At 37.1% G+C, this 25,938-nt stretch overlaps 1 protein-coding gene across 1 annotated transcript in view; it reads right to left on the reverse strand.

Annotated features, from left to right (window-relative positions):
• Nucleotides 1-25,938, reverse strand: part of HMGXB3 (HMG-box containing 3) — a 67,832-nt gene that overhangs the window by 35,887 nt on the left and 6,007 nt on the right. The window contains exons 4-7 of the mRNA XM_079144748.1: nucleotides 23,758-24,255; nucleotides 22,325-22,423; nucleotides 9,949-10,080; nucleotides 4,018-4,436 (exon numbers count right to left, since the gene is read on the reverse strand). Of these exons, the coding sequence (XP_079000874.1) occupies nucleotides 4,018-4,436; nucleotides 9,949-10,080; nucleotides 22,325-22,423; nucleotides 23,758-24,255 (1,148 nt within the window). The remainder of the gene's footprint in view (nucleotides 1-4,017; nucleotides 4,437-9,948; nucleotides 10,081-22,324; nucleotides 22,424-23,757; nucleotides 24,256-25,938) is intronic.

Consider the following 25,938-nt stretch of genomic DNA (forward strand, 5'->3'; position numbering starts at 1 on the left):
TTTTGTTGAGAATTTTTGCGTCAATGTTCATTAAGGATATTGGTCTGAAATTTTCTTTCCTCGATGTGTCTCTGGTTTAGGTATCACGGTGACATTGGCATCATAGAATGAGTTTGGGAGGGTTCCCTCCCTCTTCTATTTCATGGAATACTTTGAGAAGTATTGGAATGAGCTCTTCTTTAAAGGTATTGTAGAACTCGGCTGAGAACCCATCTGGTCCCGGACTTTTCTTTGTTGGTAGGCTTTTGATGACCTCTTCTATTTCACTGCTTGAAATTGATTCTTTTAAGTTGTGTATGTCCTCCTCCTTCAGTTTAGGTAATTCATATGTCTTTAGAAACTTGTGGATTCTTTGAGGTTTTCTGTTTTGTTGGAATATAGATTTTCAAAATAGCTTCTAATTATATTTTGTATTTCACTCATGTCTGTTGTGATATTTCCTGGTTCAATTCCGAATTTTAGTAATTTGAGTTTTCTCCCTCTTTCTCTTTGTTAGTGTGGCTAAGGGTTTATCAATTTTGTTTATTTTTTCAAAGAACCAACTATTTATTTTGTTAATTTTTCCAATTGTTTCTTTTGTTTCAATGTCATTGATTTCGGCTCTGATTTTAACTATTTCCTGTCTTCTACTACTTTTGGTGTTGGTCTGCTCTTCTTTTTCTAGGGCTTTGAGCTGTAGTGTTAACTCGTTTATTTGTTGATTTTTACTTCTTTTTTTGAATGCGCCCCATGAAATAAATCTTCCTCTAAGTACTGCTTTCATAGTGTCCCAGAGATTTGATATGATGTGTCTTTGTTCTCATTTACTTCTAAGAATTTTTTTATTTCTCTCCTGATGCCTTCTGTTAACCATTCATCATATAATAGCATATTATTTAATCTCTGGGTATTGGAGAAGTTTCTGTTTTTTACTCTGTCATTTATTTTTAATTTCAATCCATTATGATCTGATAGAATACAAGGTAGTATCTCTATCTTCTTGTATTTGCTAACAGTAGCTTTGTGGCATAAAATATGGTCTATTTTAGAGAAGGATCCATGTGCTGACGAGAAGAAAGTGTATTCGTTCTTTGTTGGATGGTATATTCTATATATGTCTGTTAAGTCCAAATTGTTGATTGTGTTATTGAGATCTATGGTTTCTTTATTCAATTTTTGTTTGGAAGATCTATCCAGTGGTGAGAGAGATGTGTTAAAATCGCCTAGTATTATTGTGTTGTGGTCTATTTGATTTCTGGAATTGAGAAGGATTTGTTTGATGTACATGGATGAGCCAATGTTCAGGGCATAGATATTTATGGTTGTTATGTCTTGCTGACTTATGCTTCCCTTAAGCAGTATGAAATGTCCTTCTTTATCCCTTCTGACTAGTTTTGGCTTGAAGTCCACATTATCTGATATGAGGATAGATACTCCAGCTTTTTTGCTGTGTCCATGTGCATGGTATGTTTTTTGCCACCCTTTCACCTTTAGTCTATGGGTATCTCTTTCTATGAGATGAGTCTCTTGCAGGTAGCATATTGTTGGATCTTTCTTTTTAATCCAATCTGCCAGTCTATGTCTTTTGATTGATGAGTTCAAGTCATTAACATTCAGGGTTCTTATTGTGATATGATTTGTATTCCCAGACATTTGACTCATTTTTGTTTTTTGACATGATCTGGTTTCTCCTTTATTTGGCTATTCCTTTAGGCTAGTTCCTCCTGTTGCTGATTTACATCGTTTTTCATCTCTTCCTCATGGAATATTTTGCTGAGAATGTTCTGTAATGCTGGCTTTCTTTTCGTAAATTCTTTTAGCTTTTGTTTATCATGGAAGGATTTTATTTCATTGTCAAATTTGAAAGTAAGTTTTGCTGGGTATAAGATTCTTGGTTGGCATCCGTTTTCTTTCAGGGCTTGGTAAATGTTGTTCCAGGCCCTTCTAGCTTTTAGGGTCTGGATTGAAAAATCTGCTGATATCTGCATTGGTTTCCCCTGAATGTAATTTGATTCTTTTCTCTCGCGGCCTTCAAAATTCTGTCTTTATTTTGTATGTAAGGTATTTTCATTATAATGTGCCTTGGTGTGGGTCTGTTGTAATTTTGTGTATTTGGAGTCCTATAAGCCTCTTGTATCTGGTTTTCCGTTTCATTCTTCAGATTTGGGAAATTTTCTGATATTATTTCATTGAATAGATTGTTCATTCCTTTGGTTTGTTTCTCTAAGCCTTTCTCAATCCCAATAATTCTTAAATTTGGCCTTTTCATGATATCCCATAATTCTTGTAGATTCTCTTCATGATTTCTTACCATCTTCTCCTTTGGTCAACTTTGTTTTCAAGATTAAATATTTTATCTTCAATGTCTGAGGTTCTGTCTTCCAGGTGTTCTATCCTATTGGTTATGCTTTCTATGGAGTTTTTAACTTGGTTTATTATTTCCTTCATTTCAAGGATTTCTGTTTGGTTTTTTTTCAGTATCTCTAATTCTTTATTGAAATGATCTCTTGCTTCCCGTATTAGGTCTTTTAACTGTTGATTGGTGCAATCATTTAATGCCTGCATTTGCTCTTTCATCTCGTTCGCTTCCCTGATTGTTTTAATTATGTACATTCTGAATTCCCTTTCTGACATTTCTTCTGCTGTGCTGCCATTGGGTTTTATTGATATAGTATCTAGGTTTCTTTGGGACATTTCTTCCCTTGTTTTCTCATATTGGTCAGATATCAGTAGGACTTTGAGATATTGCAGATTTCCTCTTTGGCTTATAGTATCCCTGTAGATTTCCAGTATATCACCTCCCAGCTTTCAGTAGCCTGAAGTCTTGAAGGAACTTGATAATGCAGTGCTTCCAAAGAAAGCTGCCCCTAGCTCGCTACTGGTTCCAGGACTGGGGGCTGGCTCTGTGCGGAAAGGCTCTCACTGGGTGGCCTGTTCCAAGAAGCTGGCTGTGGAACGAGCCTGCCGTCAGAGGGAGCAGGGCTGCTTGGGGAAGTCTCTGGCTGTCCTGCCCTGGTCCCAGAAGCCACCTGAGGGCCGGGGCCCGCTGCTGGGTCCGGGGCTTGGAGCTGGCTCTGTGTGGAAAGGCTCTCCCTAGGTGGCCTGCTCTGAGAAGCTGGCTGTGGAAGGAGCCTGCCATCGGAGGGAGCAGGGCTGCTTGGGGAAGACTCTAGCTGAGCTGCCCTGCCCTGCTCCGAGAAGATGCCCCTGTATGGGCCTGCCACCCGTGCTGAGCTTCACCCGGTGGGAGAGACTCACCCCGTGGCTCTATGTTAGTCCAAGTCTCTCATTGCCTCCCCTTCTTGAATCCTGGGTTCTGGAGCGACGGGAGATGCAGTCACCCTCTAGTCTGCCACCTTGGATCCCTACTTATTTATTTTTATGTGGTGCTGAGGATCAAACCCAGTGCCTCCACCACTGAGCTACAACCTCAGTTCGAGGAAGAGATTTTTTTAATATCCAACTCAAGATTTTTCAGAAAAGAAAACTGAACGCAAGAGGAAGTGACTATGCCCAAGGTCAAATATAAGCTAGGGAAGATCATCACTAGAAATGAGTTTTCTGAATAGCAGTTAAAGACTCTTGGTTTGTTTGTTTGTTATTTCCACAATCCTAGAGTGCTGCGGACTCGAACCCGGGCCTCCAGCATGAGAGTCAGGCACTCTACGAGACGGACTATACGGCCAGCACTAAGACTCTTGATACAGGGTATAAGGCTTCTTTCCAGATATGATTCCCAGGATTGATAACTCATAGTTAATAATACTGCCCCATAGCTTGTACCAGAGAGATTCTCACAAATGCTATAGGAAATTGATAAGAAAGGTGCACAAGAAATCTGACATCAGAGCATGGATATCACGCATAGGGGGACATGCAAATCACTACATGTCTCTAGGCCTTGGTTTTTGTATCTCTAAAAGAGGAACCATTAGCATGGCTCTACTATGTCTCACGGAAATCTGTAAAGACAAGTAAATGTAAGACATTTCCAAAGCTTCTATAGATACAGTCCCAATTATAACCACATTGACTTACCCTGCAGATTTCTTAGGAGCAGGGAGCAGACTGGAGGTGCTGGTCCCCTCAGCTGATAGTGGTATGTCTGATCCAGGAATGTCACACTCAGTTGTCCCCAGAAGGACCTCAGGTTGCACACCACTCTTGACAACCGGCATCTTAGTGACAGCTGTACCACAACTAGCAGGAGTTTCCTTGACCAAAAAATGGGCATCGGAGATGATCACTTCCTCCCACTCATTCTCCTCACTCACTTCTCTTGGAGGAGCTACATTTAAGAGCTGGCTTACAGCCTCTGAGTTCTCCAGAGTCAGTTTGGAGGCATTTTCCTTAGAGGAATTTTGCTCAGTGATGACAGGATGCTGATTTCTTTTAACCAAAGAACTTCTGGAAGAGACACCTGAAGCCAATTCTACTTTGACTTTGGCTGGCTTTTCCTAGGAAAAAGAATATATTGTATGCATTTTACAAGTGATAACAACACACATGAAGATTCTCTCTTTGATCCTCTTAAAAATAAAGTATTAAAAATTGAAGTCCACAGAGAAGGGGTTAACTTAAGGTCCCAAGTACAAAACAGCCTGAATCTAAGTCTTCTGATTCTAGGGTCCCTTCACTACAGTATTAAATACCTTAGTTAGAATAAATCTATTCTCCTTCTAACAAATTTCTTTTTGGCATACTTCTTTTTATAAAAATGTTAGCGATTTTGCAGTCTGACTTTTGATTTTCAAAGCCCCCTCTCTGGAAGAGGTTCACAGACTGTCATATTGGGCCTCTAAGTCCAAAGCTATTTACCTTAGTGGTACCATTGCAGTCAGTTTCACATCATGTTTCCACTTCCTGGCAGAAAACCTTTCCTTCAGTCCCAGATTCTTTCAGACAAGTCTTTAGAATGACTTGCACATATGCCATTTATTTCATACTGGGTCAAATTACCTCATACATATTAATTTTGTGCTAGAAAATATTCAAACTCATTAAAAACTGCAGCTGCTATCTCAGATCTACTTTTTTAAAATCCTTGGTCCCTTAGCTTTTATCCAAGCACCTCTATGAAAACAATAGCATTTATACACACACACACACACACACACACACACACACACACACACACACACACAGAAACACACACAAATACATACACTTAAAAACATTTTTTAAAAACAGTAGTTGTCTCTGGGATAGGTTTCAGAAGGAAGTCTTTCCTTTCATGTGTATCACGAAAGGTACTAGAAACTAGCACACTGAAAACATAAAAGCTAGGTTCTGCTCCATTCCTAATTAGGTACATGGTCTAAGGCAAGCTTCATCTGAATCCTCATTTCCCCATTATGAAGTAACACAGGGTTGGGCTCTCAGTATTTGTCAACAGGAACAAGACAGGATTTTGGGTAGCTAGTTTATTGTGCAGGATCCCCCCCCCCCCCCCCCACTGCATGTTTCAGGAAGTTTAGCCTCTGCAGCTGTTATTAAATTCACCTACTGACTACCAAAACCCCCTCACATTTCCAAAGTCAGCTGGGTGGTGTACTCTTTCTGGTTACAGACCAATAACCAAAGACATTTAGAGCTCTCCAGTAAAGTATTCTCAAATCCTAACATACACTAGCCCAAGAATGAATAAACATGTAAGTTCCAAGTAAACTGCAGAATTTATTTAGCACACAGTGGGAAAGCAGAAAAACAGCAGACTATACCCATTTCTTGAATGTGCTTGTTGAAGAAAATACTGCTTATTAAGTAGGCTATTTCAGACAAAAATCATTTTCAGGAATGATAATATAAGCAATCTCAACAAAAATTCTATCTGGTGACCCCACATTTCCTTAACTTAATTGACCCCTTTTAGATGTTGCTTTCTTTCAAGATGAAAGTTAAATACAAACAGTGGTCCATTCAGAGAGAACTCAATTACCACTATGAGAGCCCATATGAATGAAGCCTTGAGCTAAACAGCCCCTTATCTTTTGTCCCATCCAATTAATTAGGAACTATACCACCTATTCCTTGGGCTAACTGTAGCCAGTATAAACTCTAGAACAAAACAAGAAAAGATGAGTCATTTCCTGACTGGTACAAAAACATATGGAGCCTACAGGAACAATTTATATTTGCTGCCTCAAACACCAGAACTCAAGAAATCTTAGATGCTGCAGCTAAATGACACAGTAATGTCCAAGAAGTGTATAGTGGAAAAGGTGCTGGCATAATTAACTGTAGAACTTAGCAAGTCACTTCTTAATCAATTTTTCTCTCAGCTAAAAACTTAAAAGAGTTGAACTACTTGATAACCAGTCACTGTTTATCTCTAAAATTCTAAAGTGCATTGATGCTGAAGTGTTACCTTTTTTCTCTTTTCAAACTCACTCTAATGCCGGGGAAAAAAAAATTCTGACTTAGCAAATCAAAATGGGGGGAGGGCAAGTAGCTAAGAAAAACTTCTTTTCATGCCATGAGCTTGATCTTATTAAGAACCACAGCTCAAGTTATTTTAATCAAAGGGAACAAACATACACACTCGAAATGAAAAAGTAAAAACAGAGCCTGAAAGAGAGAAAAGTCCACCATGATCACTTACACCTTTTGTGAACAAGCACAAAAAGTAAGGTCATTTCACAGACTTGCTTTTGCACTGTTGTAGGAGGGCCAAGGAGGATTCCAACTGCAATCCAACTCAACATCCCTAATGCAGCTGGTGAAATGCATTCTTGGGGAACAATGTAATAATAAATTAATGGCTTCACAGAGGTACACCAGAGAAAATGAACACAAAGAAACTCAACAAAACTTCAGAAGTGATAACATGCATAGCAATAATAGATAATAGTTATATAAATGTCAATCTTGACAACAGGGAACATTTACTGAGGTTTAATACATATGAAGAACTGTGCCATTCACTTATGGATGATCTCATTTAGGTCTTCCAGTGACCCTTTTAAGGAAGCTACTATTCTTTTTTTCCTTAAAATGATAATAGAAATTTAATGTTTCTTGTACCTAGAAAGATCAGAGCTAAGAGCCTTAGAGACAATTTTATTTCTGTCAAAATTAACATGGTTTCAAGTTGTTACAATTTTTCCTCATTTACAATTATCTTTACAAAGTCAAGAATAAAACTCATAACTTTAAAAAATCTTAAAAAGTGAACACTTTGTTGTAAGAAAGAGAGATCAAGAGGAGGCAGACGCACAGCTGTCTTCAGGTGAGGCTTGAACTGATAGCTTAAAGGATGGGACCAAATCAACTTTTTCTTGTCTATTTTTTGCTCCTGCTTCTTTGACAAGAGTTCTATTTTCAGCAGTTTCCCCTTGTCTGCCACTCAGTCTCAAGCTAAAGGCTTCCTCAATTACCTACAACATGACAAATCAATTCTTTCCCTTTTTTGTTTGGTACAAAGCCTTGGGCTTCAGTTCAATTCATTCAACCCAGATCAATGACCATTCCCACTCATCCATCCCTCCATCCCTGAACTATTGCTGTGACTGGGGATTTGAGATTCGCTAATTATATTTCAGCTGCATGCTTCAGCCTGAAGCCCTCAGTAGGTTCAGTTTCCCTAGAAGCACAAGGAGCTACTTGAAGAAAAGATGGACATTGAAACATAAATCAGGGTGGTCTTCTAAAGAAAAAGAGGACTACATGCTGAACAACTGAACTAGTAAATATTTACCGAAGATACTTCATGTACTTAAGAGTGTTTTTCTAACACTTATGCAATGAGATCCTCCCCAGAACATTACAACACAGGTCTTCTCAGTTTCATTTTTTTTTTCTATAAAAGGAAAATGAACTTAGAAATATGTGACACATCTAAAACTACCCAAGAGAGATCATAAAATTCCACATTCAACTAACTCATATTATTTATGAGTAGATCATCCAAAATGATCTTCCCTTAGCAGAAGGGTCTGACGCCATTTTGATAGGTGACAAGAGTGGATGAGAAAACCATGTGAATTTCAGACACTTTCTTGGAAAGAAAAACACAACTTTAGAACTGGTAGCTACTATTCTTAACCTCCATTTGCAGATGAGAAAAAACCTTAACCAAGGAATACAGATATGACAACTTGCCTAAGGTTTCATGGCTAAAAACTCAAAAAGCGGTAGTTTGATCTAAGGAAGCTAAATCCAAAATTATATTAATGATTGCTATTGTTTGGATCTTAGGTATCCCCCAAATATCCATGTGGTAAAGGCTTGCTCCCCAGGATGGCACTATTGGAGCATACTGGGAGATGGCCTTTAGAAGGTGGGACCTAGGAAGAGGTTTTAGATCACTGGGAGAGTGCCCTTGAAGGAGACTGTGAGATCATGGTCTCTTTGTCTCTTTTCTCTACTGCTTACTTTCTGGCCATGAGGTAAGCATTTTTCTGCCACCAAACACTCCTACCAAGATGTCCCACCAACTTGCTACGGGCCCAAAAACAATGGAGTTAATGGACCATGGGCTGAAAGCTCCAAACCTGTAGGCCAAAATAAAGTTTTTCTGTTTATAAGCTGATTATCTCAGTGGACCATGCTGAGTTAAATAAATGACAATTACAATCATAGCCTAAGCAAGTGCCTCTCTCTTTCCTTTTCTACTTATGCAAGTGCTACTGATCCTTCGACATCATCTTTTATAAAACCTCCCTGTCTATTCCAGTCCTGGTAAGCATCTCTCCTCTCAGAATTGAATTTTTTTTTTTTTTTTTTTGGTACTGGGGAATGAACCCAGGGGCATTTTATCACTAAGCCACACCTCAACTTTTTTTTTTTTGAGACAGGGTTTCACTAAGTTACTTAAGGCCCTGCTAAGTTGCTAAGGCTGGCCTTGTACGTGTAATGCTCCTATCTCAGTCTCCCCCGTCTCTGGGATTATAGGACTGTGCCACCATGCCTGACTATTCCATTCATTCTGACCCTAAAAATTCAGTATCATATAAAAAACATGACAAGTATGTATGTTTTATCCAGTTCATGCCAAGTGTACAACAAGTTAACAAAACATGCTGAACTAAAATTTTGTATGAGCATCTTCTAGGGGTAAAAGCTGTGGGGGATGCAAAGGTCAAAAAGAAGTTTACGAAATGACACAAACAGAAACACTGTTATATGGTAGTAACTGCTACTTTAAAGTGTTAAAGGTTTACTTACATACAAAGAAAGTCATTCCCTAAGGAAACCTAGGTTTACAATGAGTCATAACCTATCATTACACATTTATGTCAGAAAAAATAACCAACTTGTTTGGCTACTGGAGAAAAGACTCAAAAAGAGAAAAGAAGAAATGGTGGGAAGGAGGAGGGGATACATTAGAGTTAGACTACGGAAGACTTGAATAGCAGGTTAAGTTCAGGACTCCCACTTTTAATAGGAGCTATACAAGAAGTAAAGGATTTTAAGCTAAGCAATGAAAACATGAGCTATGCAGTGGAATAATAACCAAGGAGTATGGCAGATGGATTGTTAAAAAGTTAGCCTTAATGGAAGTGAGTAAATTACTATGGCATAGTCATTCATGGGAAATTAAGAAGCAATTAAAGATAATATTGTTAAAGAATATTTAATGGATGTTAAGTTAAATGAAAAAACTATATACAACATATTAACAGAAAAAAGAAAGCATACCAAAATGTTAAATAATAATTAATAATGGCTTTTCTTTGGATGATAAAAGACTGCAGATAAAGGCTGAGAGTGTGGCTCAGTGATAAACACTTGCTTCATATGCATGAGGCCCTGGGCTCAATCCCTAGCATCACACACAAAAAATTATGCATAAAGTTTTGCTTTGCTGTTATCAATTTTATAAATGTTTACAATAAAAATGTTTATGTTTACAATAAAAATGATAGTCAAAATTAAAAGTATTAATTTTTAAAAAATCATAGCTCTCAAGGGCAACAGGAAGCTTACTCTAGTTGGATTTCCAAAGCAGCAATGGCCAATGAACCTTACCTTTGGGATCCACTTTCCTCCTAGGAAGTTACCACAAGTGGGGCACTTAGGTGGTTTGTGCCTAGTGACGTATGTAAAGGAGCAACCTGGGCTGGTGCATGTCCCATGGCCTCGGCGAGTGTATGTAGTGGTCTGTTTAAAAATAATAATAATAAAGTATGAGACTCAAGATCAAACTCCAACCCCTCTCAGACTCTGCTGACCATTATAACAATTATCAGACAATGGTAACTGCTATTGATCGAGCAAGGTAGCACACAGTGCTAAATGCTTTACCAATATCTCATTTAATAACTCAGCAATGCTACTGAGTAGGTAAATATTATTACTACTTTGGTTCAGAATAGTTAAATGCTTAGTCTCAAATCACAGTGACTCAAGAGCAGAGCTGGACCTAGAACTTAGATGTTTCTGATTCTTGGTTCAAGATTCCTTTTATGCACCTAGATGACTTAATACTTCAAAAAATTTGCTTCATCTTCATTGTTACTAGTCAAAAATCAGAGAAACTAGGACCTAGAATTCAGATATAAAAATAGAACCCTGATCACGAAAAAAATAATAATATAAGAGGCAGGAACAGAAATCAAGTCCTTTGACATTCATTGGAATTTAGTTGTTTGCATATGAATATAATCATCCATTGGCTTTCAGCATCTCTACTAATCTACCTTTGAGCAAAATGTATTACAATGGTTATTACATTTCAGCTACAAATGGAAATGTTTCATTTCTAGATTAAAATCGAAAAAAAAAATTTCCCTATCAGATTTGTTTTGTCACTTATGTTTCCTCAACTATTAATTCCAGCTTCCTTAGCCTGGCCAAAAAGCAAAAACCTTCCTTGGGAAATACCAAACTGCAACTAGCTACCTCCGCCAGGGAGCCTAAAGAAAAGATGATTATCGAAGCAGTATGAAGTAAAGGATGAGTGCAAAGTGGCATGGCATCCAGGTAAGAGACCAAGCTCTGGGTTCCAACTTTGCCATTAACAAACTGGATGGCCTAGGAGTAAGTCACTATACCTCTTGGGCCTTGGGTTTTCTCCTCTGTAAAAATCACCTGCTCTTCCTATTTCACTGGTATCTTGAGGAGGAAATGAAGCAGAGAATGAGGAAACATTCACTTAGTAAATAGCAAGATACTATAGGTTTGTGAGAGATTAAATTACCAAGATGTAGAACATCTCTGATTTTTTTCAGACTATGACCGGATACATAATCTTCATAGTGAATAGTCCCAGGAAACAGAATAAAAATTTAAGTAAGTTCGTTCTATAAGTGAATTACCATGGGAATTTCAAGATGACAAAATAGAGAAGGTCACTTTTCTGGCTGCTCCATGGCATGAAACCAAGAAAGCAGACAGGCAGTTTCTCAGTAAGGTGGATGAACAAAAAAGAAAAAAAAGGGGGCGGGGATGATGAGGGGAACTTTACTGGAATTTAATTCAAAGCAGATCACGAATTCAGGAGGTTGGAAATAAGGAAGAAATTCCCAGCACCACAGCTACTGCCACAGCCAGAGTCACCAACCAGAGCAGTCCCTTTGCCAGCAAAGTGGAGGCATGAGGGAATTAAAGGAACCTACATTTTTATGAGACCTAAGGCATGTCTGGGTATGGAGAGTTTAGAGATCAAAGACAGTGCCCAACAAAACAGAAAGGTATGCTGAATAATATCCTTGTGCGGGAAAGAAGCCACTATCTCTCCAGGCTGTGTGCAGAGGACAGAGAAAGGAACAATTTTGCAGCCTCAGTGCAGGGGACCAGCAGTTGAGGAGCCATTTTCTGGCAAACCTGAGTTTGGCCTGAAATACAGCATGGCAAACTCACAGTACACAACACAGAGTATGCCTAATGACCATGAGAAATTCAAACATGGAGAGAAGTTTACATAGGGGACAAATGATTGTGGAAACCCACCCAGCTGTCCACGAGCCCCTCCAACCCAACTGGGAGAGAGGCGCCTGGCTGGGAACCTGGAAGGGCATGGGTGGGAGAGATTGAGTTTGATGACTAAACTCAAGAATAGGAAGTGAGAGGACTGCAGGAGATGCAGTGGACCAAGAATCGGCTCCTCCACCACACGAGTGTAATCCAGGGGAGATCCCGGGGTATAGTCTTTCCGTGTGTAATGGCAACTGCTAGACCCTGGAGATGCACTGATTTAAAGTCTCCAGACAGACTAGCATTCAACAAAGAGCCTGGAGCCCACCTAAGCCTAAACCCTGCTTCTAGGAGTTTGGCCTGTGGGATTAACTCTCAACCCAGCAATCCCAACCCAGCACTGTTGAGAAGGGAAACAGAATCTTCTGAACTCCAACGGACACAATTCTTTAACTTTTCATCAAGGTTTCTTTTTTTTCTATTGTAATTGTGACCTCAATGGTTCATGGACATTTATACATATTCATATTTTTTTTCTCATTTCTAGCATTTTTGAAGCCAGTTATTTCTCATGCTTCAATATTTCAGGGTTAGGGTATTTGATTAGTATATTTGTTTTGTTTCGTATTCTTTTATTTTTTTAAAAATTTTTGCCATATATATTTTTTTCTCTCTTTTATCAGTTTGCCTTCTCTCTCTTCTTATGCTAATAGCCAATCTCTATTGTTTTCTCTTTCACACTTTTTACTTTTTACTTCTTCCCTCATAATCATCACATCGTAAGATCACTTCTGTTCTCTACCATTTCACCATTTGAAATTGTAAACCCTTTTTCAAACTTAACTGTTTTTACTGTGGGCAATAACTGATCATATCATTTGTTTATTGTGACAATTAGCATTGTAGATATCATAGCATAAACTATTTGGTTTAATGCTGTATATTGTTTGCATTGGTTATTATCTGTCTCCCCCAAAACGGTGAGGTAGTAGAAACCTTCAGGGACACTACGAGTATACAGGGTAGAAACTCTACTACCTTGGATTCATAATGCTAGATGGTAGACACACAAATAATATGAAAAAGCAAGGGAACAAATCAGTCCCAAACAAAACAAGACACTTCAAGAACAGAACCCAATAACACCACTGTGGAAGAAATGTCAGAGGAGGAGCTTAGAAGGTACATATAGTTGAACTGATCTGCGAGCTAAAGGATGATGTAAGAAGTGAAATTAGAGAGAAAAAACAGGAAGTAAAAGGTCACTTCAAGAAAGAGATTCTGAAAAAAAAATCAAGCAGAAATCATCAAAATGAAGGAATCAATAAATCAAATTAAAAATTCAACTGAAAGCATCACCAACAGACTACACCAGTTGGAAGACAGAGTTTCTGGCAATGAAGACAAACTATATAATCTTGAAAATAAAGCTAACCACGGAGAAAAGATGTTAAGAGACCATGAACAGAATATGTAAGAAATATGGAATAACCCGAAAAGACCAAATTTAAGATTTATCGGGATAGATGAAGGCTTGAAGATATAAACTGATGGAATGCACAATCTTTTCAATGAAATAATAACAGGTAATTTTCCAAACCAAAGAATGAAATAGAAAAATCAGATACAGGAAATTTACAGGATCCCAAATATACAAAATTACAACAGACCCACACCAATGCACATTTTTATGAAAATACCTAACATACAGAATGAGGATACAATTTTAAAGGCTGCCAGAGGAAAAAACAGGTTACATTTATAGGGAAACCAATCTGTATCATAGTTGATATCTCAACTCAGACCCTCAAGGCTAGGAAGTCTTGGAATAATACAAACCAAGCTCTGAAAGAAAAAGGATGCCAGATAAGAATACTACACCCAGCAAAATTAAGCTTCAGAATTGACGATAAAATAAAAACCTCAGAATTGATGATAAATAAATGTTAAAAGAATTCACAAGTAGAAAGCCTGCACTACAAAACATTATCAATAAAATATTTCATGAAGATGAAATGAAAAATAAAAGTAAAAACCAGTAAAGGGAGGAACTACATTAGAAGAATAGTCAATCAAAGGAAAAACTAATTCAAATTAAAAACTAGAAATAAACCAAAATGACAGGGAATAAAAATCATTTCTCAATAACAACACTGAATATTAATGGCCTAAATTCAATCAAAAGATAAAGACTAGCAGATTGGATTAAAAAGCAAGACCCAACAATATGCTGTCTTTAAGAGACTCAGCTCATAGGCAAAGACATACAGAGACTAAAGGTAAAAATGGGAAAAAACATCACTCACATGGATCATGTAAACAAGGGTCTCTATCTTCATATCAGATAAAGTGGACTTTAAGCCAAATTTAATCAGAAGGGACAAGAAGGCCATTTCATCTTGCTTAAGGGAACTACATATATATCAACAAGATGTAACAATCATAAATATTTATGCGCCAAACAATGGAGCATCTAAGGACATCAAACAAATCCTTTTCAATTTTAAAAATCAAACAGATCACAATACAATAATACTGGGTAACTTTTAACATGCCTCTGTCACCACAGGATAGATCCTCCAAACAAAAACTAAATAAAGAAGCTATAGAACTAAAAAATACAATTGATAATTTAGACTTAACAGACATATATGGAATATTTCATCCATCAATGACAGTACACTTTCTTCTCAGCAGCACACAGATCCTTCTCTAACACAGACCATGTTATGTAAGCTATCACATATGTTGGCATACAATTGTAATAGTACCTTAATATACTTTTAGCATCTACAGAGTTGTTTTGATAGCTCCCTTTCCATCGAAATTTTTGTGTTCTTGCTTTTTTCTTGATTAGACTTTAGATTTTTATCAACTTTTAATTGTATATTTCTTTTCTATTTCACATATTTTTGCTCCTACTCTTATTTTTTCCTTCCTATTACCTAATTTTAAAATAATTTGATTGTTAATTTAGTTTTTTTCTGATATAAGTACTTTAAGTTGGGCAGGGGAGATAGCTCATTTGGTAGAGTGCTTGCCTTACAATGCCTTGCAAGCACAATGCCCTGTGTTCAATCCCCAGCACCGCAAAAAAAAAAAAAAAAAAAAAAAAAAAAAAAAAGTACTTTAAGTTATAAGTGTTCATCTAAGTACTGTTTCATCCCAGAGATTTGGGTGTTTTAAGCTTTTATTATCAATTAGTTCAAAGCACTTTTTATTTACTTTTCTTGTGCTTTCTTCTTTGACCTGTGAGATATTTATAAGTGTGCCATTTAATTTTGAAGTAGGTGAGATGTGGGGGTGGGGTTCCACATATTATTAGGTAATTGATTTCTAATGTAATAAATCATTCAGGAAACAGTCTGCATGATTTCAAATTTTAAAAAAGTAATGGAAATGCTTTTTATACTGATTGTATTGAATACATACATGTCAAAGCATGTCAAAACTAATCCAATTGCATACGTCAAATACTGCATTTTATTGTACTTCAATTTTACCTCAATAAAGTTATGAAAGTAATAAAAAAGAATTACATGATCTCCGGAATACTCCTAAACAGTAGTCTATGGAAATGACTTCAGAGATTTGTGATTACAGATCACATCTTAGGAGACTGAGGCAGGAGGATCCAAGTTCTATGTCAGCCTCAGGAACTTAGCAAGACCCTGTCCCAAAATTTAAAAAAAAAAAAAAAAAAAAAAAGGAGTTGGGGGCTGGGGATATAGCTCTGTGGTACAGTACACCTGGATTCAATCTCAGGTACTGCAAAAAAAAGAAAAGACGCTAGTGTTCAAGGCTGATGTTTCAGTTCCAAGTATTGCCAAAAAATACTATTCTAGAAGAGTTTGGCAGACACTTTTTAGAACATTATAGTCATTTCCAAGAACACAGGACTAAGAAGAAATAAGGAGTTTCTTCAAGTTGCAGCAGCTGTTCCTGTTTTAAGACCCTACAACTTTTTCATCCAAGAATATAGTGCTTAGTTGGGGATGGTGGCACATGCCTAGAGTCCTAGTCACTTAGGAGGCTCAGGCCTCAAAACAACAATGATGAAAACTCAAAGAATATACTGCTTATCTGCAACAGGAGTTGAAGATAATATATAAACCCTAAAGAAACTTACTAACATAACCAAAATAAAGTTAATAGCTAATAAGTCATTAAAATGGAAAAAATGGATTCATAAAAATTAAATCAAAAGAAAGCAGAAAAACTGAATGGGACAAATGGTAAGATAAAATAATAGTAAGATAATAATTACATTAAATAAAAAGACCTTAAGCTCACCAATTAAGATAGATTGTGGCTGGGTATGGTGGCACACACCTGTAATTCTAGCGCCTTGGGAAGCTGAGACAGGAGGACCTTGAGTTCAAAGCCAGTCTCAGCAATGGTAAGGCACTAAGCAACGCAGTGAGATCATGTCTCTAAATAAAATACAAAATAGGATTGAGGATGTGGCTCAGTGGTTGAGTGTCCCTGAGTTCAATCCCTGGTACCCAAAAAAAGAAAAGAAAAAAAAAAAAAAATGATAGATTGTGGGATGGGGTCGTAGCTCCATGATACAGCATTTGCCTATCATGCAGGAGGCAGTGGGTTCAATTCCAAACACCACAAAAAGTGGGATGAAAAAAAGAAACTCTAGTCAGAAAAATTAAAAGAAAGAAATTAAAGGTATACATATAGGTAAAGAATAATTCAAACCATCACGATTTGCTGATGATAAGATTCTATATTTGGATCATCCAAAAAATTCCACCAAAAATCTTCCAGAACTAATAAATGAATTCAGCAAAGTAGCAGGATATAAAATCAATACCCATAAATCAAATGCATTCCTATACATCAGTAATGAATCCACTGAAAGAAATAAAGAACACTACCCCATTCACAATGGCCTCAAATAAATAAATAAATAAATAAAAGTAAAACAAAACCTGGGAATCAATCTAACAAAAGTGAAAGACTTCTACAGTGAAAACTACAGAACACAAAAAAAAAAAAAATTGAAGAAGATCTTAGAAGATGGAAAGAACTCCCATGCTTCTGGATAGGCAGAATTCATATTGTCAAAATGGCCGTACTACCAAAAGCGTTATTATACACATTTATTGTAATTTCTAGTAAAATCCCAATGATGTTCTTCATAGAACTAGAAAAGGCAATCACGAAATTCAATAGGAAAAATGAACTGAGACCCAGAATAGCCAAACCAATCCTCAGCAAGAAAAGTGAAGCAGGAGGCACCACAATACAAGACCTCAAACTATACTACAGAGCTATAGTAATAAAAACAGACATGTAGACCAATAGTACAGAATAGAAGACACAGAGACAAACCCACATAAAGGATACCTCAATACTAGACAAAGGTGACAAAAATTTTCACTGGAGAAAAGAGAGCTTATTCAACAAATGAAGCTGGGAAAACTGGAAAGTCACATGTAATAAAATGAAATTAAACCCTCACCTCTCATCCTGACCAAAACTCAACTCACTGAAGATCAAAGACTTAGGTACTAGAACAGAGATGCTGCAACTACCAGAAGAAAAAGTAGGCCCAAATCTTCACCATGTCATCCTAGGACCTGATTTCCTTAACAAGATCCCTAAAGTGCAAAAAGTTAAATAAAAAATGGGATGGACTCAAACCAAAAAGCTTCTTCTCAGCAAAATAATAATAAGAAGAAGAAGAAGAAGAAGAGAGAGTCTACAGATTGGGAAAAAAATCTTTACACCACATGCACCTCAGATAAAGCATTAATCTCTAGGATATATAAAGAACTCAAAAAACTTAACACAAATAACCCAATCAACAAATGGGCTAAGGAACTGAACAGATACTTCACAGAAGATATACAATTGATAAAATAAATATACACCTCCAGCAATTAGGGAAATGCAAATCAAAATTACACTAGATTTCATCTCACTGTAATCAGAATGGTAATTATCAAGAATACAAGCAACAATAAATGTTGGTGAGGATGTGGGGGAAAAGGTACACTCATACATTGCTGGTGGGAATGCAAATTGGTGCAACCATTATGGAAAGCAGTATGGAGATTCCTAAGAAAACTTGGAATGGAACCACCATTTGACCCAGTAATCCCACTACTCAGTTTATACCCAAAGGATTTAAAATCAACATACTACAGTGACACAGCCATAGCAATGTTTAGAGCAGCTCAATTCACAATAGCTAAACTATGAAACCAACCCAGATGCCCTTCAACAGATAAATGGATAAAGAAAATGTGACACATACATACACACACACACACACACACACACACACACACACACACACACACACACAATGGAATATTACTCAGCTTTAAAGAAGAATGGCACTTGCTGGTATATGGATGGAGTTAAGAATACCATGCTAAGTGAAATAAACCAAACCCAAAAAACCAAAGGCCAAGTGCTTTCTCTGATAGGCGGAAGCTAATTCACAATAAGGGGGTGGGGGGGAGTGGGGATAGGAAAGAGTAGAGTTACTTTATATTAGGTAGAGGGGAGTGAAGGAAGGGGAAGGGGTATGGAGGAAGGAATGATAGTAGAGTGAAACAGACAATACTACCTCATGTACATATATGACTACATGACCGATGTGATCCTGTAATGTGTATAATCAGAGAAATGGGATAGTACACTCTATTTATGTATGATCTATTGGGGTGTATGGATGCACTCCACTGTAGTGCAATTAATTAGAATAAAACTTAAAAAAAATTTTTAAAACACTTTAAATACCAAGATATAACTGGTTAAAAGTGAAAAGACAGAAAAAGATACACCTTAATATAACGATAAAAAGAAAAGAGGTTGACATCAGACAAAGTCAATTACAAAGCTAATATACTAGAGATAAAGATCTTTCCATAATAATGGAGTCAATTTATCAAAAGAACATAACATGTTATGTTTATGTACTTAACAAGCTGAGTCCAAATATATGAAAGAAAAATAGAACTATAAGAAAAGACAAATCTGCAATTTTTTTCTCTAAATAACTGATAGAACAAGTAGGAAAGGATAGAAAAGCCTTGAACAACACAATCAATCTGACCTAATTTGACATGTATACAACACTCCACTCAACAGTAGAATACACATTCTCTTAAAATGCACACAGGACATTTAAGATAGACCATATACTGAGCCATAAAATGAAACCAAATAAATTTAAAAGGACTCAGGTTTTATAAACCATAAAGTTCTGATGATAACAAAATTAAATTACAAATCAGTAACAGAAAAATATATGCAAAATCACTAAATATTTGGAAAAAAGGTAACACACCTCTATGTAACTCAAAGAACAAATCCAGAAAGTATTTTGAACCAATTAAAAATAAAAACATACTATCAGAGTTTGTTGGATGCCACTAAAGTAGTGCTTAAAAGGAAATTTTACAGCACTAAGCAACTACATCAGAAAAGAAAGGTCTCAAATCAATGACATCAACTTCCACCCTAAGAAACTAGAAAAAGAAGAGCAATCAATCAGTGAAATAGAAAACAAAAATAGAGAAAATCAATCATACCAAAAGCTGGTTCTTGGAGATCAATAAAATTGATAAACTTATAGCTAGGCTTATCAGGGGAAAAAAAAGGAAGACCCAAATTATCAGAAACAGAAATGAGAGACATTAAATCACTACAGATTCTACAGATATTCAAAGGATAAAGAATTACCACATGATCCAGTAATTTCACTTATGGCTATATATCCAAAAGAACAGGAAACAGGGACTCAAACTAACACTTGTACACCAAAGTTCATAGCAGCACTTTTCACAAATAGCCAAAAGCCAGAAACAATCCAAATGTCCATGGAAAGATGAATGGATAATAAATGAATAAAATAAAACTAAAAAAGTAAAATTAAAAAATAAAATTTAAATGAATGGATACACAAAATGCAGTATATACATACAGTGGAATATTTAGACATAAAATTCTGATATATGGTCTGAGACAAATGAACCCTGAAAACACCATATTAAGTGGAAAAAGCCACATGCAAAAGTATTATATAATATTTGTATAATTTCACCTACCACAAGCAGCTAGAATATGTAAATTCTTAGACAAAAGGTAGAAGAGAGGTTACAATGGATTGGTAGGAATGGAAAAATACTATTTAATGAATATAGAGTTTCTATTGGGGAAAAAGTACTAGAAATGGATATTGGTAACGACTGCAATACTGTGAATATACTAAATGACACTGCACTGTACACTTAAAAATGGTTAAAATGGCCTGGTACAGTGGCGCACAACTGTAATCCTAGCTACTTAGGATACTGAGGAAGGAGGAGCACAAGCTCAAGGCCAGCACTGGCAACTTAGCAAGATCCCGTCTCAATATTTAAATAACAGAAAGAGATGAGAACGTCAGGTGATGGCAGAACACCCCTGGGTTCAATCCCCAGTATTGAAAGAAGAAAAGGTTAAAATGGTCAATTTTATATTATGTGTACTTACCACAATTTTCTTAAAGGGTAATAAGGGAATGTTTATTAGGAACTTTGTGTCAATATAATTGACAACCTAAATGAAATAAACATGAAAGACAATATACAAAGAGCTCACTCAAAAGTAGGTAATCTAAATAGTCCTATGTAGCTGGGCATGGTAATGTGCAACTGTAGTCCCAGCTACTCCACAGTCTTAGGCAGGAGGATCATGAGTTCAAGGCCAGCCAGAAGGAAAAGCAAGACTCTGTCTCCCAACATCTCCACCACCAAAAAAAAAAAAAAAAAAAAAAAAAAAAAAAAAAAAAAAAAAAAAAAACCATGTATATTTTAAAATGTTGGACTTGAAGTTAAAAACCTTCTCAGAAAGAAAACTCCAGGCCCACATGACTTCACTGGTAATTCTATCAAACACTGTAAGAAATAATGTGAATACAACATGAACTCTTTAAGAAAATAGAAGGGGAGAAATAGTTCCCAACTCATTTTATGAAGTAAGCACACAAAAACCAGACTACACAAGAACATTAAAGACCAACATCCCTCATGAACAGATACAAAAATTCTGAACAAAATTTTAGCTGATCAAATCTGACAATATATAAAAGGACTAATAGATCACTGCCAACTAGGGTTCATCCCAGGAATGCTGGGTTGGTTTAACATTGGAAAACAATGAAGTTAACCACATTAACCAACTAGAAAAGAAAATCCATACAATCATCTCAATAGACACAGAAAAAGCATTTGACAAAAATCCAACATTCATTCCTAATGAAAACATCTAGAAAGCTGGATGAAGTGGCCTACACCTATAATCTCATCAATTTGGGAGAATGAGGCAGAATAACTGCAAGTTTTGAGACCAGACTCAGCAATTTTGCAAGAAAAAAATCTCAAAATAAAAAGGGTGGTGATGTAGTTCAGGGGTAGAAGCCCCTTAGGTTCAATCCCAGTAACCCAAACAACCAACCTACCAATCAACAAACCCAACAACAACAAAAACCTCCTAGCAAATCAGAAATAGAAGGAAACATCCTAAACTTAATAAATGGCATCTACAAAAAACCTATAGCTAACATCATACTTAATGGGGAAAGACTGAATATTTCCCCCAAGATCTTATCCGCTCTTAGCACTTTTATTTAACATTGTACTAGAGGACCTAGACAAGGTAATAAAGCAAGAAAAAGAAATAAGGAATTCAGATCAGAAAGCAAGATATAAAAAACTTCACTAATAGACAACATGATTTTCTCTGTAGAAAATCCAATCAAATCTACAAAAAAAGCTATCAAAACTAAACAAGTTTTAAGTTGTAATACACAGCTCCATATTAAAAAAAAAATCGATTGTATTACTAAATACCAGCAGGAAACAATCAAATATTGATAAAGTATTTTTTAATATCACTATGAAGCATCAAAAAACATGAAAATACTTAGGGACAAATCTCAGCCCAGATGCTACAGTGTGTGATAGAAAAAATATCAACTAAGAATCAAGAAACCAGAATCCTGATTCTGGCTTGTTTGTAATCAAGTGGCCTTTTTCTTCTCTGGTTCCTAATCTAACGATAAGAATATTTAATTACATCAGTGGCTCCTTGATTTTTTGAAATCACGCATGATTCTGAAAACTTGATAAAAGCCCTGGAATCTGTTCCAGGAAAATGCTCTCCAGCAGTCTGTATAAAACTTGAGGGAATTCATGGATCCTGTGAAGCTCTATAAAACCCCCAACTGAAGAACACATGGCCCAGAAAATCCCTGAGACCTCTGCCAATTCCAGTTGTCTAGCAGTCTAAGTTTCTCTCTCTCTCTCTCTCTCTCTGATGCTATAATTATAATATTATATGCAAAAGTAAGATTCACCATTATGTATTTGTACATGCACACAATATAATTCAGCCAATTTCATTTCCCAGTCTAAAGGTCAAAGATGTTTTAGAAAACTTTAGAAGAGCCCTAAATGCCATCAACTCCCCACATACTGACCAGTTTGATAGAGGTGGGATTCTCCATAACTGAGTAGGCAGGCAGAGGCAACATGATGTACTGTGTGGCTGGTGCAGAGGAGCTACTCTCACTGGAGTCCTGCAGACAATGGAGAGAAGGACAGCTTCATTGAAATATGGTACAGAACACCCAAGGCCACCCATACCACTTGAAGACTATAAGTTCAATACTCATAAGTAGTGCACTTATTCAACATGCACATGAAGAAACAAATCTATCATTACCCCCAAATTAAACATTTAATTAGGAGCAAAGAAAAAAAAAAAACTATACCACAGAAAATTTGCTATCCTCATTTTACTTATGAAAAAGCGAAGTTCCAAGAGTCTTGGGACTCTTAACATCATATAAGCATTGATAGAATCCAATTTTTCTAATCTTATCAAATATTAAATTATTTTTTAACAGTACTGTGGATTGAACCAAGGGTCTTGTACAAGCTAGGTAAGCATTCTACCACTAAACTACATCCCCAGTCCTTTCTTTTAAACTTGATTTTAAGACAGGGTCTCACTAGACTACTCAGGTGGGATTTGAATTTGCAATGCTGCTTCACCTCAACCTCCCAGGTAGCTGGAATTATAGTCAAGCATTACCACACCCTGCTTAAAGCACCCCACTCATCTGCCTTAACCAAGTCCATGGTCTGCACTGATGCAACAAATAATAAAAAGAATTATTAGACCCTGCACAGATTTCTTTGCAGGGTCCCCTTCCTCTAACCAGGATGGAAGGGCTACAACAAGTTGGCCTTCTTAGATTTAGTAGGACTCCCACCTGTCTAAGGACACTATCCTAACCAGGGCAAAAGAGGGCAAGCTATACACTGGAGCATGGTAGCCATTTCCTGACTTTCAGAGACGAGTTGTAGAATCAGTAAAACTGCTGCTTTTCCCTTCAAATGAGCACTCAGGCTAGCAGAGAGACTTACCTCTTCTTTTCCAGCTACTAGTCCCCCATCAACCTGGCCTTGAAGAAAATATCTTTCTTCCTAACCCATCTGTACCCAAGACCTTTTAATAATTCTCACATACAGTTCCAGGTGCCATGTTTGTTGAAATGTACTTTAGGAATACAAAATCTTGACTGGTATTAATAGCCTGACAGGTCTTGGTTTTGACTCATGAATACCATGTCCAGCTCTCCTGCTAATGAACCTCATGTACCATATTACGTGAAGAAAATTCTGGTTAAGCTGGGCAAAGAAGTATTAATAGGAGTGCCTGAGAAACTGAAGAGAACTATGGAGCAAGCACAGAGGTCAAACATGTTGAAGAGAACAATAATCCCACCAGAAGTTCCATATAAGCACTCTTATCATAACCACTGCTCCAAAATTGCACTGCATGGTGCTGGGTGCCTTTTTAGTAACTCCCAGATAAACCAAAGACATCAGTACCAAAGTCACTTACCCTCATGACTGTCACCACTGAAACACTCTCCCCCACCTGCGAGTGGGGCACAGCCAGGCTTCCAGTGGGGAGGTCTGATGAACCATTCACTAAGGTCTCTTCAATTACCAGGCTTGTCTGGTAAGGCTGGTGGTTCTCCCCTACTTCTAAGGAAGCCTCCTCCAAAAGTACATCCTGGCTGAGCATTTCTGAGGTGGCAATCTCTTGTACAGCACCTGGATGAGCAAGGGTTCCCACCTCCTCAGTCAGGGCCTCCATAGCCAGGCATTGCTCTGCCATGCCAGCATGGCTGGGCATTGTCTCCGGGGCAGTGCTAGACACAAGAGGAGGTCCTTTTGGGGACATCTGGTTCTGAGCCACACATAGCTCTAGCTGAGGGCAGCTCCGGTCCTCCTGCAGGCTGCTCTTGGGGATGATGATATAATCTGAGCGGGGGAGGATCTTGCGGAAACCTGGGATGTCCGGAACCACAGCAGTCAGTGCAGACAGCTTAGAATTCTGAGGATGAGGAAGCCAGGGAGAAGGGGACAAGCAAATACAATGATAAAGATAAGAACATACAGATACATATTTATTAGTTCACTTTTTTTCTGCAAAAGGACTAGAAAGTCTACATTCCCTTAAATAAAATTAGATAGGGCCAGCCTCTGTCGACAGTAATGTCATCTTCACTTGAATCAATGTAACTTCTTGGTCAATGACATAGGAAACACATAACATAGACTGAACTCTGGACAGAGCACTATTCTTGGCATATAAAACTATAAGCTGGAACTCCAGGCCTGGCATGGTCTTGAGCAAATACTTTCTTCTCTTGAGGCCTCAGTTTCCCCATCTATAACATAAGGGAGTAGAATCTGGCATTATATGAGTTCTTTTTGAGCTTTGACACTTTAGGATTCCAAAGTAGTATATAAGCTTTACCAGAATATATAGTGTTCAATAAAAAACCTAAAAGCATAAAATACAATCCAACAGGCCAAGCTGGAACTCAACACAAGAAGTCAGGATTCTGACCTTACTGGTTCTCCGAAACTTACAAAAAAGAGGATTAACAGGTCAAACAACTGAGAAAGTATCATGAGAGTATGTCTAGCAGGGGCTCCATGATAAGGTCCTGAAAATAATAAGGGGGAAAAAAAATAACACTGACCTAGTAACTTAAGGTTTAGAAAATGCTTTCAAACCCATTCTCTAATTTTACCTCAAAAACACTATCCAGTTAGGTGACACTATTATTACTCCCATTTAACACATGAGGAAACTCAGGATGAAGGGGTTAAGCTTCCAAAACACAAATTTATTAAGTAATAAAGAACTGAACTCTAAGCAAGCTCTTAAGATCAAGAACAAGACGACCTAGGACTAAAAAACAACCCTGCATAGTTAACTGGCATCAAGAAAAGGGTATTTTGTTTCATTTTTTCAACTTAAAAGTGAAAGTCATTTAATAAGGAAAACAGAAATTCAAAGTAAACAGTGAGAACTGAAATTAAATGCAGCAAAAAAATAATTTCAGGAGCATAGTTTAGAAGGGATGCTAAAACCAATTACAAGAATCCTTAAAAGCAAGAAGTCGATAAGACTACTTAAAGCAAAGAAAGTACTCAGAAATAAAAGTTAAAAGACACATTCAGATGAAACATGAAAGCAGACAGACTGATTCCTTTATGGCGCCTTTAGTGGAAAGGTGATGAGGAAACATTCTCTAGTCAACCTTTGAAGCTGGCAGATTAAGGGAACAAGACTAAATGGTAACAAATACACAGGATGATTTAGACTTAAATCCAAGCACAGAGAAAACAGAATTATCTGGATGACATTAGTTTTACAGACTGGAAGGAATAACACTGGAACACTGGACCCTTGGCAGGAGACCTAACGGGCTAATGAGGATGCAGCCTTGCCACCAAAGGCTCTGAGAGGCTACTAAGACATGCAGGCAGGAGGCTCTCAGCCTCACACAAGGCAATCTGAGAGGACAAACAGTACATAAAGCTTCACCCAGCCTTGGCACATTTTAGATATTCAATAAACATCACCCTCACTCTTCTGGTTATTGGACATTTAATTGACTCAAGAGTAACAATTACTGAAAACGTCAGAATGTGCCAAAGACTCAGATAGGTGATTTCATTTTCTTTTTAAACATTATGAGTAGGTACTAATTTCATTTTGCAG

Source organism: Sciurus vulgaris, assembly GCF_902686455.1.
Source record: "Sciurus vulgaris genome assembly, chromosome: 6".
Lineage (NCBI taxonomy): Eukaryota > Metazoa > Chordata > Mammalia > Rodentia > Sciuridae > Sciurus > Sciurus vulgaris.